The 17,643-nt window shown below is 41.8% G+C and overlaps 1 protein-coding gene across 2 annotated transcripts in view; it reads left to right on the forward strand.

The window, feature by feature from the left end:
* CSMD1 (CUB and Sushi multiple domains 1) overlaps positions 1–17,643 on the forward strand; it is a 1,947,613-nt gene that overhangs the window by 1,387,820 nt on the left and 542,150 nt on the right. For both annotated transcript variants that reach the window (XM_059156007.1, XM_059156008.1), the window contains exons 9-10: positions 2,220–2,344; positions 13,299–13,420. In XM_059156007.1, coding sequence (XP_059011990.1) covers positions 2,220–2,344; positions 13,299–13,420 — 247 coding nt within the window. The remainder of the gene's footprint in view (positions 1–2,219; positions 2,345–13,298; positions 13,421–17,643) is intronic.

Consider the following 17,643-nt stretch of genomic DNA (forward strand, 5'->3'; position numbering starts at 1 on the left):
TACTGAGGTGAGTTTTTCCACATTGTCATTTTATCCAGATAAGAATAGATGAATGAGAGAATGAAATACTAAAAGGATGACAATGACCCCAGAAAAATATACACTAACCAAATCCGAAGAGTCCTGAAACTGGGGGGAGAAGAAAGAAAAAAAAAAAAAAAAGAAAATATGATTAGGCTGGTGAGTAAGGAAGAGGCACATACTTGATTTTGGGTTTATTTTGGTGTGTTAGGTGAAATTGCTTCCCAAAATTTTAAAGAAATAAAAAGTTTACACACACACACACACACACACACGGATAAAAATGATGAAGGGATGGAATATGAATGTAAAGATGAATATTAAAAATAGATATTAAAAAAGGAATTGTTAAGAAGTTGGGTGAAAAAAGAAAAAACAAAGGAGAAAATATGACCAGCTTGGAGACTAGAAAAAAGGTATATGCTGAATTTAGGGTATGTTTTGGTTTGTTAGAAGAAACTGTATCCCAAAATTTTAAAGGAAGAAAAACTGGTATGTATATAAACAACAACAACAACAACAACAACAACCAAAAAACTAAATACCATTAAGGGATAGAATATGACTTTAACAAAGGAAATTTTAAAAAAATTTCAAAAAAGATATTGATAAGATAAAAGAGATAAAATAGGTCAAATAGAAAAGAGGAAAAATTAGAAAAAAAGATAGAATAAGAAAAAAATACAATTAAATAAACTTACCTTTGCCAGAGTAAAGGCTCATGGGAAAAAGCCATGAATTGTCTGCGTTGCTTTCCCCGCGGAGCTCCTCTGCGGCCGGACGGTCTGGCCGATGTCCTGCAGGGGGCGCTGTTGCCGGGATTCTCACGTGTCTTTGCCGGAGGCGGAACTGCGCCGCCCATGCCGGGGGCGGGGCTACGTCACCGGCTCGGTTCGCGCTCGGAGCTTCTGTTCCCTGCGCGCTTTCCGTAGAGTCCGGAGGACGGGAACGAAGATGGCGGCCGCGCGGTCTCCGCCGGAGGAGCCGAGAGCTCAGGCCGCTCCTCAGTGCGGCCTCGGGGATGCGCCGTCAGTCCCTCCGGTCTCCCCGGTCTCCGGCCGGCTCCGGGCTCCCCCGGCTGTGACCCGGCGCGGCCCGTGTGGCGTCAAACTGAGCCGGCTCCTGCCTCGGCCTCCCGTCCGTCCCCCAGAGGAGAAAGGCGAGGGTCTCCCCAGATCTGCCTCCTGTGGGGCCCCCGCGCGGTCCCTGCTCTGCCGGGGGTGACGGTTCATGGCTCCTCCTCGGCTCCGTGTCGGCCCGGCTTCCCCGCTCGCGGCCGCTCTGCTGCACTCAGGTACGCCCCGTGTCTGACCCCGGGCGGGCCGCACCCGCTCAGTCTCTGAGGTCCTGCCCCCGGAGTCGCCGCTCTCCTCCTCCTCCTGCGGCGGGGCCCGCGGGCGTCCGGACGCGTGATGACCCAGGAGTGATCTGGGGTCACGGGAAACTCAGGTCTCCTGTTCCCAGCATAGACATTGTTTCCGCGGAGACATTTTCTCCCTCCTGCCCTTCTTTGGGAGAATTTTATTCCATTTCGTTGTGATAAAACACTTCTCGAGAGGTCCACCCCGAGTCCTCCGAAAGTCCGCATCCCTGTTGACTTGGAGGCTCATGTTGCGTATCGGGTCTGCAGGGCTTGTTCGTCTTCGTAAAATGACACTTTTTGACAGTTGGTTAGTCACACCCCATGCCTGCTCCCCCCAGGCTCCTGGTAACTCCCTCCAGCCCTTCATTTTAGGAGTTGACTATTTTAGGCCCGTACCTAAGTGGGGCCCTGCGGCACGTGACTTTCTGTGTCCTGAGACATTTTCCTTACCTGGACTTTCTCAATCCCTGTTACTGTAGACATTTATTCGCACAGAAGGACGGCAACATTGTTTTATTGTCAGGGTTTGCAACTGTTTCTCTACACCCATGAAGTCCGGTCACTGGTGTTATTTCGTCTATTTTGCAGATAAGAAATGAAGGTTCATACATTTATTTAGCTCTGAAGTTGGCACAACAGAAATTGGAACCCAGGTCTTGAGACTCTATCCCATGCTACATTATGTGGTTATATCTAAGAATAATCTCTAATGCATTGCTTGAAGTGTGATATGGATTGGATGGCGTAAGGCACTCACGGCACTATGCTGATTTTTTTTTTTTTAAGAAGGCTTCCAAGAATAATTTGGGTTGTTTTGTTTTGTTTAATTGCTTAGGGTTGGTGCAAATGTACAGTTCTCCTGTGAGGACAATTATGTGCTCCAGGGATCCAAGAGCATAACCTGTCAGAGAGTCACAGAGACGCTGGCTGCGTGGAGCGACCATCGGCCCATTTGTCGCGGTAAGATGCACGCACTGGTGTCCTCGCCCTGCTTCTGTCTTCTACCACAGTTGGCACATTTTGTGAATGCGCGGGGAGACTGAAGGGCAGAGCAGCCTCGTTTATGTGTCATACAGACAAAGCCGAACAAAGCAGAAAATGATGCATGTTTTCCTAGTGGTGAAGGTAGAGAAGATATATTTCTTTGAAATTGGTTAGCCAGCAAGCATGTCCAAGGATATTAGTGGTTTTGAAATTTCAGAAACTATGGGAGCGAATCTAATCACAGACTTACTGCACACAGACTTACTCAGTAGAACTTGGTACTCGCCTATATATATACACAGCGTTTGCATATTATGGAAATAGGTTATGTAACCAGATCCTTCGGCAAGTTTTATGCACGCCCCTGCAGATCTAAAAATGCTCACCTTTCAAGGGCAGTGAGGTTAATTCTTGGGTTTTGATGATACCAGTGAATAAGGGAGTTGTCATCACTCTCCTGAGTTAATATTTCACTGATAAGTTATCTTAAACTCATCTCTGACATAGCAGAGCCGAAGATGCTTCATCATCATCCTCCCAGATGCCAAACTTTGACTGGTCACTTCCAGGAAGTATCGGAATGGTCCTACCAGAATTATACAAACCACAGTCAAACCAGCAGAAAACCGTTTTGGCTGTTTTAATATTGAAAATCACTAAAAATCCAAAGAAAAACAAAGGTTTGATTTTGGTTTTGGTTTTTACATTTTGGCCATAAGATAATTTATGTAAAGTGTTACTTTTAAAGGAGGGTGTGGGGAAGCATGAAGTCAACCAAGGAATAAGAAGCAAAGTTACATATATAAGCATATCTTATGCCTCCTTATAGCCTTTTTAAAGTGAAAAGATTCCATTTTATAAATTTTAAAATATCAGATGCATCCTATGAAATCAAATACAGTACTAGCTTTATCTTAGATAGACTATGTTGCAGGATTTGCTCTCTTGTTCCCCTTACCTATAACCACTTGAGGGTTTATAGCCTGTGGGAAATGCACCTTCTGACCTCCTCATGCACCCTGAGGACAGACTGTTGTCTGTGTTCTGGCTGAAGGAGGCTCTTTCCTGTGCTTCTTGGAGATGCACCATCCTCTGGTTAAGGAAACATGAATTCTGTGTCCTTCTGCTCTTTGTCATTAGACTACTTTGTCTAATCCTAAAGTGGCAGTGCTTGGCTTCCAGAGGAACTACAGCAAAAACCATGTTCCTACCAAGTGATGGTAATGTGTAATGCTCCCAGAAATAAATGAGGGCTAATTCACTGGTATTATTTTTTTCCCCTCAAGGGGAGAAAATGTTTTTATTCTTTAATGTTTTCCTTACTCTTCTATACCAGAATCATATGTCATTATTTTAAAAACCCAAACTATACAAAGCTAGGAAATGTGCATTAATTTTAAATCGATGTTTTGGAGTCGCATAAAGGAAATAGGTGTGGAGGCTATTATTGGATTCTTATCTTATTTCTTAATTTATAACTTTTTTTTTTAATTCCCTGAATTTCATCATCTCATATGAAGCTCAAAACACTCTGTTAGGATCTTGGTCCCCACTTACAACCTGACTTGATATCAAACACCAAACACCCAGAGGCTCTCACCTCTTAGAAGACGGGGCCCCCACCCAGGCTGCGGGGGGCGGGGGGGGGCAGGGGGTGGGTATCCTTCTTCATTCTCCACCTCCAAACACGTCACTCTGAGATAATTGTACACGAAGCTTTTAGCTTCCTGTTCTCACAGATTCTCATGTCCTACCAACGATATTTTAGAAGAGAACGGCTCTCCCTCCGCATCTTTGTTGTGTGACTCGCTGGGCTTGTTTTCTGTGAGAGACCCGCCGCTCTCAGACGCCCAGCTCCCTCACCCAGAAGCACACAGCGTTCACCTCCAGCATCCCCTCTTTCTCCTCCCAGCTGGTGACCCCGTGGTCTTGCCTGAACTAGATGCACCTTCAGTTCTATGGAGTAATCCGGTGGTCCTTGTTGCATTTAGTTCCTGTCCATTTACTTTTTAGCTTTCTGAAGGGATGAGCTCTGGTAGCTGCAAGTAAGCCTCAAGAAGACCTTTCCATGAAGGATGTATATATCCAATCCCTATACCTTAACCTAGATTGTGTCTAGGGAACAATAACAAACAGTATTTTTTTAAACTGAACTTTTTAAGGAAATTATATTTTAGCATATTAGGAGTAGTAAAACATTATACAACCAAAAAATTTAAATTGAAAGGCGTGAAGCATTCTAAGAAGGAGAATTTGAGGTACACTACCTAGAATTAGGTGATGAAGTCTAGGTGACAAAAATCCAAAACCACAAGGAGCTTCCACCAAATGGAAATCGTTTCTCTCTCATAAGGAAGGTAGGAGTCAGGCAGTTCAGGACTAGAATGGCAACTCTGTCTTAGGGATGAAAATTTCCTCAACACCCACCTTGTCAGCGTGTGGTCAGGCCCTCCTGCTCATGGTCCAATATGCTGTCCAAATCCCAGGTAACAGGACACAGGGGGTTTAGAGGAAGCAGGTAGAGGCCCAGCAAGAAAATACCAGAGGTATTTCTGCTCAGTACCACTGGCCAAAGGCATTAGGGCATCCGTGGACTGGTCCTTGAGAGGATTGTTTTGAGGAAACTCTAGATTCGTGCTCTCCTCTAGAAATAAAATACAAGCCATATATGTAATTAAAACTAGCTTTAATTTTGAGTCTGGGAAGTCAAATATAGAGCAAGCAAGTGTGTTTCCATGGAAGAGAGGGGATGTAGACATTAAGTGAAACAGCAGTTGTTGCCAAGGGGGTGTACTTCCCAAGAAGGAGGTGGGATGAATCACCGGACAGACGTCATGACGACGGTTCTGGTTCTGTTTCTGTTTTACTGGGTGAGGGTTGTTGCTGTTTCTTCCCTAAATCACCTGCACTTTCTGTGAATGAGAGGGCACCCGTGGTCACTCAGCGTTCTTTCACACGCGTTGGCATTTTTGTATCAGTGCTGAGTTTAAGCAATATGGATTAAAAAGTCTGGAACGTTGTCAGCAGGACTACCCCAGTTTCTGGACTGGAGAGGCTTATCTGGGAGCATCATGGTTAAGTAGGAAACCTGAGCATTCCCCTTCTCCACCCTGCACTCCCCTTCTAGCCACCTGGTTCTCCAACAAGAGGTCAGCCTTCTTGTTCAAGGCCAGCAGGAACACACCCGCCTAGTCTGGTAAGCAGAGTCTCCTACAACATCAGGTAATCACCGTAACATGGCAGGATCAAGTACTCCTGCGCAGAATGGCCAAAGGCATTAGGGCATCCGTGGACTGGTCCTTGAGAGGATTGTTTTGAGGAAACTCTAGATTCGTGCTCTCCTCTAGAAATAAAATACAAGCCATATATGTAATTAAAGCTAGCTTTAAAAAGTCTACTAGCAGATTAAAAGCCAGTAAAAAGCAAATGTGAAACAGGTGAAATTAATTTTCATGACGTATTTTATTTCACACACTATCCCACAGATATTATCCTTTTAATATATCGTCAATATAAAGATTATATTATAAGAAAATTATTTTCTTATATATTATAAGAAAAAAAGTTCTTAACCTTCTTTCTTTTATTTTCATGCTATGACTTGGAAATACAGGTGCATTTTAAACTTAGAGCACATCTTGGCTCAGACTAGCCATGTCTCCCGTGTTTAATACTCACTCTGGCCAGTGCCCACTATGGACATTACAACCCTAGGTTCTTAGCTTGGCCTGTGGGAAAGCAGTAACACCTTTATGGATAGGAAGAGAAGAAATAAGGGCAGCGAGCCGTGGCGTGTTGCTGGACGGCGTGCCTCACTGGAGAGTGCACTTTCTTCTATTCAAATTAGTAAGTTTTTCATGTGGGTAGTATTTAGGAACTCTGAGTCTGTCATTGTTCCCTTCATTAAATAGTGCATTTACTTACTGCTAATGATGGGCTTATCAATTATAGGAGAGTGGGGAGGAAAACAGTTTTTAAGTGGAAATTTAAAAAATAATTAGGGGAGATTTTATAACTATTTCTGTGTAAAGGTGGCTTGTGATATCTAAAATGTAGGGGGAGATGGCTGCCATGAAATGTAGTGATTTTTCAAATACCACCCAAAAGAGGCTGTAGGAAATGTTTCTTAGCTATCTGTAGGTCCCAAACAAGTGGGATTCTCTGAGTTCATTTTCCAGTCTTTGCTCTCACCGTAATAAATAGTAAGTAAGAAGAAAAAGTCATGGTTTGGGTTTTCTTGATTTGTTCTGAGCCTTTAAAGAAGCCTTTAAGGAGGGCACATGATGTGATGAGCACTGGGTGTTATACAGAACTGATGAGTCTTTGAACATTATATCAAAAGCCAATGATGCTCTATACCTTGGCTGATTGAATGTAAATAAATTAAAAAAAATAAAAGAGCCCTCATATTGATCATCTCAGCCAACATGTTCTAAATTCACCATCTCTCAAAGGCAATAAAATGCCCCTGGTCTGAGCTTTGCACCCTTCTGAGATTTCGGATGGATGAATTAAGGACTAGTTCTCAAGGTTCCCATCTTCATGAAGGTCTCTAACTCTTTAGTAATTACTGTGACTTCTCTAGAGAAGGAAGATCTGATGGGAGCATTTGACAAATTGTCATGAGTCAGAAGTGATCTTTCACATCTGGACACTGGTGTCCTGAGCCAATGTTTACTTTAGCTAATTAGCCTTGAGGATGGGGGGGTGGATTACCTTTTCCTCCTGTTACCAAATAGATGAATGGTTGTCATAGCTTGATAATTATACAAGAGATTTTGTTTGAGATTGTGCTTACTTTATTTAGAGATAGGAAAACTATTGTGGTTTTTCACAGGATAAAGTACTGTGCACTGTGTAAACGTACATAAAATATCTTTGCCAGTAGACTTAAAATAAGCAAACAGACAAAGGAAGAGAACATAGTTTTATCATATTTTTTTAAGTGAAGTGTTTCAGCTTGGCATTTCATTCCATCAATATTTACAGGGGTTTAGTGAGAGAACTTCCTTTAAGACTCATGCACTCCGATCTGTGGAATTAGTATTTTTAGTTGCTCACGGAGTTGGAAGAGCACTTAAGGAAAGCAAAGTATCATTTGCAGTTGTAACTGTGGTCACATGGAAGGCAATTAGAGCCACAGGGGGTCACAGAAAAAAGCTGTTGGCTTTGGGACTCTGGGTTAGGCCAGCTAAGAATGACCTTCCGCTTACTAAGTTGTCATTTACCAAGAACTTCTGTAGTTTATTGTTTCCTACCCATATTCTCCGTCCACACAGAAATGACTTGTAAATAGTAGTCAAAAGGCCACTTATAACTGAATGAGCACTCTTCGTTATGTCAGATTTAATTTTAAGATGATACTTTGTATACTGATTATTTTACCAGATAGCTGTGATCTCAGAGATTTAAAGAGACATGCAGACTTCTAACTTTTATTATAATCCCAGAGTACGGGGGAAAATTTCTCTTGTTGCTTCTAGACTCCCCAAGGTTTTATGCTTTTCAGTTAAAGTCCACTTGGGTAAAAAATATATTTTTATTAGGTTATTGGAAATAATAAAGCTGTGTATTTTTATAGTTCTCTCAAACTATGTGGACATAAAATGACTTGAACACTAATATTAATTGGTGCTGATTACATTCCTAGAACATAATCGGGAAGTTTCTGACTTAGCCTCCTCTCATGAGTTGTCCTTTTACCTGGACACTTTCCCCAGGTGTCCACATGGCTGGCTGTCTCTTGCTCCTTTTTTCGAAATCATCTCTTCCAAAATCCATCTGTGGCCACCGTCTTCCCAAGTAAGCCCTTTCCAGATACTCCTCCAGCCCTTACTCAGACCTTCCTAGAAAGCTGCTATGTCCATGTTAGATTAGATGGCGTATGTCTGTGCCTTGAATTGTCCAAGGGAGGCAGGGGTCTCGGTTCCGTTCTTTCTCTGCTATATTGTCCATGCCTGATACCGTGCCATTCTCCCAATAAGAAGGTCACACGTATTTCTGCAGTGCAGAGCCGGTGATGTACTGGGCCGCGCTGAGTGCCTGCCTTGATCTCCTTCCTTCGGTCCCGACAGCACTCACAGGTGGACTTACTTTGATTATACCCATTGAATAGACTGAGGGGTGTAATATGAAATAAATTAAGATTAGATGTCTAAGGACTACATAAATCAGGCTTGGAACTAAGCTGTGATGAGGAAAAGCAACTCCTAACCTCTCGGACATGGGTTCTTTGCTGTGGTTGACAATCTGGAAGTAACCATAAAAGCCATTGTTGGAAACAGTGCTTTCTCCTAAAAACATACAGGAAACAGAGTATCAGATATAATATTAATGTGCTTGAAACATTCTTCAGATGTGAGTCTAGGTAACCTCTTAATTTAAATTTAGTCAATTAGAATATTCCCCTCCAATTAACTTGATTAATTAAATGGTTACTATAGAACAGTACCGATTCCTGGAACTGAATTTACATAAGTAGACAAATTATTACTTCATATTACATAAGATAAATTATGTGAAACAAATATGGTTTGTACTTAATAAATATTCAGTGGTAAATGGAAAAATGGCATATATTTACATTCAAAATCAGCCTTTTTCTCCCTGTCCACTTTCTCTCTTGATGTATTTTCCACTTTCATTTTGGGAATTCTCATTTAATTTTAAAACCATAAGACATATAAGTAAACTTTGAGCTTCCAAGTTTAGAACACAGCCTCTGAGTAATACTAGCTCTGCATTAGGTCACAGCAATTACCCAAGGCCATTTAAAAGCATTATTAAGCATTTAAGTGTGTATTACTTTATATTAGATATTGTATTTCCAGGAAATCTTGATAACGGAGAGACTTAGCAGGAGTAGAAAGTGGAATTCAACTATAATATGTATAAATATAAACATTTACATTTCAACTAAGGGAATATTTTTAAATCTTTCTATAAAATCTTGTTTGATATTACAGTATTATCATTACTTAAGTATGTTGGCCAATGAAATACTTTGGGGACCACTGAATGCTTGTTTAGTACAGAAGCCAGTGCTGGGGAGGAAGGCCCCCCTCCTCCAAGGACGCTGTGCAATTGCTCTGCCGTCATCCCGACAGCTTTGCTAAGCTAACGGGTTTGTACTTGTCTGAAAAGCTATGGGATCCATGCCCAGCGTGCTCTGAGGAGTCAGCTAAGAGTCCAGGAGTGGAAGGACACAGGCCAGGTGACACACCTTCAGAGTTTTAGCCATCCGAATCAGATAATGGCATGGCTTTTTGAATGTCCACAGCACTGGTCGAGTTCCTCGTCAAGGACAGCAGGAAAACCACTGGCAAAGCAGCACAAATGTGGTTTGCGGATAAACTGGAACCAGTCATCCTCCTACAGACGGTTCTGCATGCTGGGCTGATGGCTCAGCTCCCTTCTTCCTTCCTGCCCTGCAGGCTGGCCCCTCCCTCGTCGTCTCACAGAACATGACCTTGGGGAGAGGTCAGGGTGCAGAAACACACACGGAACATCCTGTCGCTCTGTAGGGTGTGCTGCTTGCCCGTGGGACACATGCCAGTGGAGCACTCAGTCCTCCTTCCCCTGTCCCTTCAGGTGTGCTCTTCTCTGGCTCTCCTTATTCTGCACAAAGATTAGGTTTTAAAGATGTATGATAGACAGAGGATCTGAAGGACCTTAGCCTTCCAATGCTTGACGCTGATGAGGAAGAAATTTGGGGTGTGACACAGCAAACGGTGTGGCTTACTTGGCCCTAACATTCAGGGAGCTGGCCGTTTCGTATAACCTGCCACAGAACCACAAGATCGGAAGAGAACCCCGGGGAACAGACAACCACAGGAGATGCAAAAGATAATGCCCAGTCTGCATGGCAGCCACTGTGTGGCCCTGGATAACAATCCGTAGAGTCGTGATTCAAAATGCATCATTCTTATTCAGTAAGGATCTGCACAAGGATGATTGGACCGTGAGTGGTTGCCAGTGGAAAGTCTGAAGGTTATCTGTGATTGGCAGGAGGGCCCTGATAGGAAAAGTAGCACCGAATGAGTCATTAGTAATTGGTGTGATGATGGCAGTGTCATCATTTGGGGAAGAAGCAGATGATGGGGATGGAGAAGACTTAGAAGGGTAAAGTCTGTGATACTAGCTAAGGTTCTAACAGAGGATCTAATCCTAAAACAGAGGATTAGAATTAAATAACTATAGTTAGATCATATTATTTAGAGTCATTATACTATTTAAAAATGACAACAAGTATTTATGGGGAAAATGATCAAATGCAAGGAATTGTTCTAATTATCAAGACAGAATATACCACGTATCTCATTTTTGCTGATTATTTTGATGGCTTGATTAAAAGTACGGGTTAAAAAATACTTAAATTTAATAGATTAGAAAATGCATTGAAAAATGGAGATACATTTCTAAGACAAAAAAGAAAAAGAAAAATTACTTTATGAATTAATCTGACAATTTCTGGTGAAAAATGTCTCTGAGGCAACTGGATTCATCCCTCGCTCTATGTGAAACACAGTTCTCAGTATGCATGAAACTCTGGGAAACGTGCTGCTTTCCTATAAATATTTTACTAATGGTTATCTCACTGAAATATATGATCACTAAAAATCATATTTCCCCAAGCAATAGTAAGATGAATTTCACGGAAAGCTGGTAGGCAATTTGAATAAGTCAAGTTAAGGGTCAAGCTTCAAAGAAGACAAGTGGGACGCGAGGCCGTTGAAGGAATGTCAGATTTGGTGAACTTTCTAGCAGAATGACAGCTGGGGCTAATGGCTGGATGGGCACAAGTTGTTAGTGGGAATATAACAAATTAGTTCCCCACTGTACTCACTCACTCACTCTTTAGGAGTGTTGTTTTGAAGTTTGAAATCCTTAGAATGGCACCTAGATACTATTAATTCAAAATTAAGTAAAAAAAGAAAAAAATCAAGTAACAGAACATTATTCTTCCATCAGCCTTTTGATGTGAAATTGAGCCAGGAATGAGCATGTTAGATAAAGGTTTTGCAACTCGGGTGCCTGGGTGGCTCAGTGGTTAAGCTGCTGCCTTCGGCTCAGGTCATGATCTCAGGGTCCTGAGATCGAGTCCCGCATCGGGCTCTCTGCTCAGCGGGGAGCCTGCTTCCTCCTCTCTCTCTCTGCCTGCCTCTCTGCCTACTTGTGATCTCTCTCTGTCAAATAAATAAATAAAATCTTTAAAAAAAAAAAAGATATTGCAACTCCACGCTTATTGATGATAACTTTTCTTCTGAGGTTTCCTCATGAGTGCTGTTGTTAAGGTGCTTTAGGAAGCTTTCCCGTCTGAAGCTCACGATCTTTTCTGAAAACATGTTCCTAAAACTAGAGTCCTTCAGTGCCGAGGTGGAATCATATGTGGGCAGTTAGCTCTCCGTTGGAGGACCTTTTGAGCCAGGACACACCAGAATTTTGAAAACCAGACCATCTTTCATACATCTTCATCAAAGAAATCTTATCCATTTGCATAGTAAATGCCAGCATTTTAAATGTTGATTACCCCATGTTTTTGTTATTCATTGTATAGCAGATTAATTTTTAGCTAATTATTTTCAAAGTATTGAACCACTGAAAATTTGTCTACTCTCACATTTTTATGTCTGCAATTACGGACAGCGGACATGGTGCTGAGGATAAGGGAAAGATGTTTTCTCAAGGTCAAGAAAGTCACAACCCTGTAGGAAAGATAGCTCTGTAAGTTAATCATTACAATAAAGAACTATCATCAGGAATAGGTATGATTTGTCTCACTATTATGTTGATATGTAGAACAAGAAGTGTATATTTCTGGGGGCAATTAGGAGAAGCTCAATTAAATGGTTTCTCCTGACCCTTCAGCAATAAGATGGCCCTTGGAAGTCAGAATCCTGTCTCTCAGTTTTGTGACTGAATCTCCCAGAGCAATCCTTGACCTGGAGTGGGTGCTCAGCCAAGAAAAAGAACACAGGCAAGATGGGTCCTGACTGGGATTCATCGTTTGTTGGGTGACAGTTTAATCAGTTTGTGTAATATGAAGTCTGAGAAAAATGAACTCGAGCTTCCCTTACATGAGTTCTTTCTTGTGAAATTAGTTTCTCCTGCTCTTTTCTCAAACCCACTTCAAATTATTAATGTGAAGGCTGGGTTGCATTGCAAGCCGACACTTGATTTCTAAAAATTATCTATTGATTTGGAAAAAAAAAAAAAAAAACCAAAACCAAAAACAAACCTTTCTTAAAATGGAGGTCAGTTGAACTCCTTGTTTTATAGTAAAAAACAGTCATATTTGTGGGTTATGTCATTTCTATCGTTTGCTTGGTCTCTCCATTTAAGGTCCTTTTTTCCCTCTTTTTTCCTTTCAGAGTCCTTACGTCTGTTTTCTTTCTCTAAATTGTCGGCTCTATTTGAAGTTCCTGTTTACACTGTGCTGTAAAGGAATTTGCATAGTTGATTGCAGAATAGAATCTAAAGCTTGAAAGAGACTTTGGAGATGATCTGTCCCACCACCCTCATTTTTAGTGCAGAAGATGAAATTGTCCTACAGCAGAGGGCATAGTGGGGGGTCTCCGGAGCCCCCTGCACTCTCTTGCCCCTCCACGACATCCATGTCCAGCTGCATGTGCATGCGGACTCTCTTTGAGTCAGAGTGGGATGGGGATGGGCCAGTTTGACTGCACACTGTCCATGGAGGTATCAGGAACATGGTCATTCTGTGAAAGGTCACGCCTTGGGTGCTGTTGCACGTTGCAAGTCCCAAACAAGGGTCCTGATGGCTGAGTAAACTTCCCTCACCAACTTGAGTTCATGAACCATTTTTTATCATACTTAGTGGTTAGCTAATTTGACGTTCCATGTTTCTGTTATGTCTTCACCACGCTGATCAAATGATGCAGAAAATAATACCATCTCTATGTGTTTCTAGCTAGAACATGTGGCTCCAATCTGCGTGGACCCAGTGGTGTCATTACGTCCCCTAACTACCCGGTGCAGTATGAGGACAATGCTCACTGTGTGTGGGTCATCACCACGACAGACCCGGACAAGGTAAGGCTCTCGGCGTCCACCCCTGCAAAGCTGATGCCATCAATACTCCAGCTCAGACGGCTGTTTGCGACACACAGCCGCACAGATGTCATGCACCCTCACTGTTCGCTGTTCGAACGGAAAAGCTCACGCTGCATTGGTGTAGATAGATCCACATTTATCAGAAAGCCCGTGCAGGATTAGATACAAAGTGAGTGTCCTTCATTTGGTTGCCTCCCACTGATCTGGAGGGTCTGAGATATAATTGACATAATATTGTTTTACTGTAGGGTGTATAATGTAATTATATATGTATGTGTGCATGTATACACACACACGTATGTAGCAAAATAGTTAATGTATATCATCTCACGTAATTATAGTTTTTTTTATTATTATTATGGTAAGAACTGTTAAGATCTGTTCTCTTGGCAAGTCTGGAGGATACGGTATGGTGACTGTGAAGGAAATGGACTCAGGGGAGAATCAAGAATGGGTTTGGGGGTACCTGGGTGGCTCAGTCGTTAAGTGTCTGCCTTCGGCTCAGGTCATGATCCTGGGGTCCTGGGATCGAGCTCCACATTGGGTTCCCTGCTCGGCGGGAAGCCTGCTTCTCCCTCTCCCACTCCTCCTGTGTTCCCTCTCTCGCTGTGTCTCTCTCTGTCAAATAAATAATAACAAAAATCTTAAAAAAAAAAAAAAAAGAATGGGTTTGGAGGTGGTGGTGAAGCCCTTACCTGAATGAGCATGTGTTCAGTCCCTCTGGGGACACCCTACCCTGCATCAGATTGTTCCTGTCTGGAATAGTATAGGTTCTCCATACTCTGAACCCGGGAAGGGTCCTCAAGAACCAGTGTTTTTGTTTTTTGTTTTTGTTTTGTTTTCTTATGGGAAGAGATAATGGGTTTGGTTTTGGGCATAAAGAGAGTGAGGAGCCTGCTGTATATTCATTCAAGTGGACATAACTGGTAGATGTAAATTTGGAATTCAGAAGTGTGTTGTACGCTGCTGAGATCTGGGATGTGCATGAGGTCCTGCAGAGAAGCACGCAGAGTCAAGAGAGTCATGCTGATGGCGTGTTTTCCTCCCCGTGTCAGTTGGAGGGTGGAGTGGGCTTCCACTGTAAGGAATGGTGGGATTTTTGCCATTCTATGTGTCAGGTAAAGAACTTCAAAGTACTGAAGGCCTTTGTGTGGAAGAAACAGTGAACCCATGGTGTTCTGATAGGATAGGCAGGGACTCCAAGCTAAATCGTCAGGAAACTTGATTAAAACCCTTCCAGTATTTTCAGAATTCATTTAAACCCAGATCACAGATGAATAATCATGAATACTTTTATCCTACAGATATACCTATATATCTGAGTTTCTGTCCTTCCCATACATACTAGAATAATCAAAATCCCTATCTAAAAGGAAGCTTCCGATTGTCTAAACACCATTTACCTGACAGGCACGAGACCGAGATCCCCGGGATGTAAACTACGCGTTAAAGATTTCACAGCTGTTTTGCTCCCACCGAGGATGAGGACCTGGGTGTCTTTTCACTGCCCTGTGATGGCCTTTCATTAGCTCTTCTCTCTGGGAGGAGGGTCACTTATGTCCGCACCTCCGTATTCCATTATCACCGTGAGGGGTGCCATATGGAAATGAAATCATAGGTTATTCAGTGTCTCAATATGATGTTTTTGGCTGTAGGTATTAGAAGAAGTTTTTAAGAAGCATTATTTCACATTAGAAAACGGCAGAGCCAGCGAGATTGCAGGTTTAATTTAGGAGCTCAGAAACGTTGTTGATGATTCCGATATTTCCTCCTCTGTATCTAGGGGGGTAACCCTACTTGTTTCTTCTCTGGGAGGGTAGTGGGTAGTGGGTAGTGCCCACCCTAGCCCCCCTCAGGTCACAAGATGGCTGTGACATAATCATGGTCAATGAAGAGATGAGGCTTGTCTTTCTCAAAAATAGAAGAAGTTTTCTAGAATGTCCTAGCCGACTTCTCTCCAGACTTCTCTCTTCTCTAAATCAAATACCCATGCTCCAGCTCCCAGGGAGCCTGAGGAAAGAATTCTCTGGAAGCCAGAAGGTTGTGGTAATGGATGTGCCTACCACATGCACACAAGCATAATGTCAAAGAGGTTTTTGTTATCATCAGATTCATATTTTGTTTATGATGCACTTTAGATCCCATTATTTTCCTGTTTTAGCAGACTCCAGTAGCCTAAAAATTGGTTAAAATGCTTGAAGTGTGTTCTTTGACATTTTGAATTTGATTTTTCAACTTGGCCCAACTCTAAAAAAAAAATCAGTAAAATAATGAATGTATGCCATTTAGATGGACACATGTTTCTCATTTTAGAAGTTTCACGTTTCTGTCTCATCTTTGCTTACATTTACATGAACATTTCTCATGATTTCATACAGATTTTGTTGGTTCTGGACACTCAGCAATGAATACATTAAATTTTGGGAATCTTAGGTTACATTGCTTCCTTTAATTCTTTGTCTTTTGTCCCTTTATTTTGGTGAAATGTTCAGAGAAGAAACAAGACACTGCAGGTTGATGCTCTCATGCACACCAGTACTCTCTACTAGAACACCACTTAGACACCTGAAGGCATCTCAATTAAGCAGAATTACCATCCAAATTAAGAAGCAGTCATTGCCATTAAGTATAATTAGGCTTAATTTGATTCCTTGGGAGACATTCCAAATAAGGGGGTTTCCCGACTAAGCACACGGTGATGAAGGTATATTACACATTGAGCATAAGAGAGAAGGCGTCCAGACAATGACTCTTGCTAGAAGCATGAACGCTGAGTTCTAGATGAGGAATGATGATCTGCCCCAATCTGTATGTTTGACTTGATCTGCAAACTTTTAGGAAATACAATAGGATAGAAACCTGAAATCAATTCCCAGAGTCAGTCGGAGTTTATGTAGTAAGCTCATCTTGGACGAAACCTTGATTCTCTCCATGATTAGAGACGCTTCTGGTCTCATTGTTTCCTTTGACTCTTACACAATCAAGTGACGTGTCCATGTGTACGAAGCATTAATATAAGCTCGCTTGTACGAGATAATGACCAAAGAAAGCTGGGTCATGAATATCACAATTTGTCATATTGTGGAATGTCAACTTAAAAAGAATACTAGAAATCTATTCATACACACACACACACACACACACACACACAATTGTTCTTAATTATATCAATATATTCTGCATTATTATTGAATACATAATACATATAAATATTATACATACTCTAACATATCATATATTAAATAATAAATTAATTGTAACTAATAATTGTTAAACATATATATGATGTGTGTGTGTACAGTATATAGATGTATATTAGGAGAAATTACTATGCAGTATGTTCTAGGTAGGAAGTTACAGAATATTTCCCCAGGGAGTCTTGCTGTTGCCATGGGTTGAGCATCTGGCTCTTGGTTTCAGCTCAGGTCCTGATCGCAGTGTCCCTGGCTCAGGGCAGTGTCTCTGGCTCAGGGCTGGGCACAGAGTCTGCTTAAGATTCTCTCTCCCTCCCCTTCTGTCCCTCTCCCTGCTCAGTCGCTTGCTCTCTCTCTCTCTGTCATACAAATAAATAGATCTCAAAAAAAAAAAAAATCCTCAAGAAGTCCCAATTTAGTGGAGAAGCAAATTTCTGAACCCCCAGGTGTAGTAACCATTGCTGCTGTACGCGTCTAGTAGAGGGTCAATAAAAATTAATTCATAACCAGTAAGGAGATTGAAACAGTCATTAAAAATTTCCAAACAAACAAAAGCCCAGGGCCAGACGGCTTCCCGGGGGAATTCTACCAAACATTTAAAGAAGAACTAATTCCTATTCTCCTGAAACTGTTCCAAAAAATAGAAATGGAAGGAAAACTTCCAAACTCATTTTATGAGGCCAGCATCACCTTGATCCCAAAACCAGACAAGGATCCCACCAAAAAAGAGAGCTATAGACCGATATCCTTGATGAACACAGATGCGAAAATACTCAACAAAATACTAGCCAATAGGATTCAACAGTACATTAAAAAGATTATTCACCACGACCAAGTGGGATTTATTCCAGGGCTGCAAGGTTGGTTCAACATCCGCAAATCAGTCAATGTGATACAATACATCAATAAAAGAAAGAACAAGAACCATATGATACTCTCAATAGATGCTGAAAAAGCATTTGACAAAGTACAACATCCCTTCCTGATCAAAACTCTTCAAAGTGTAGG

Source organism: Mustela lutreola, chromosome 18, assembly GCF_030435805.1.
Source record: "Mustela lutreola isolate mMusLut2 chromosome 18, mMusLut2.pri, whole genome shotgun sequence".
In the NCBI taxonomy this organism is placed as follows: domain Eukaryota; kingdom Metazoa; phylum Chordata; class Mammalia; order Carnivora; family Mustelidae; genus Mustela; species Mustela lutreola.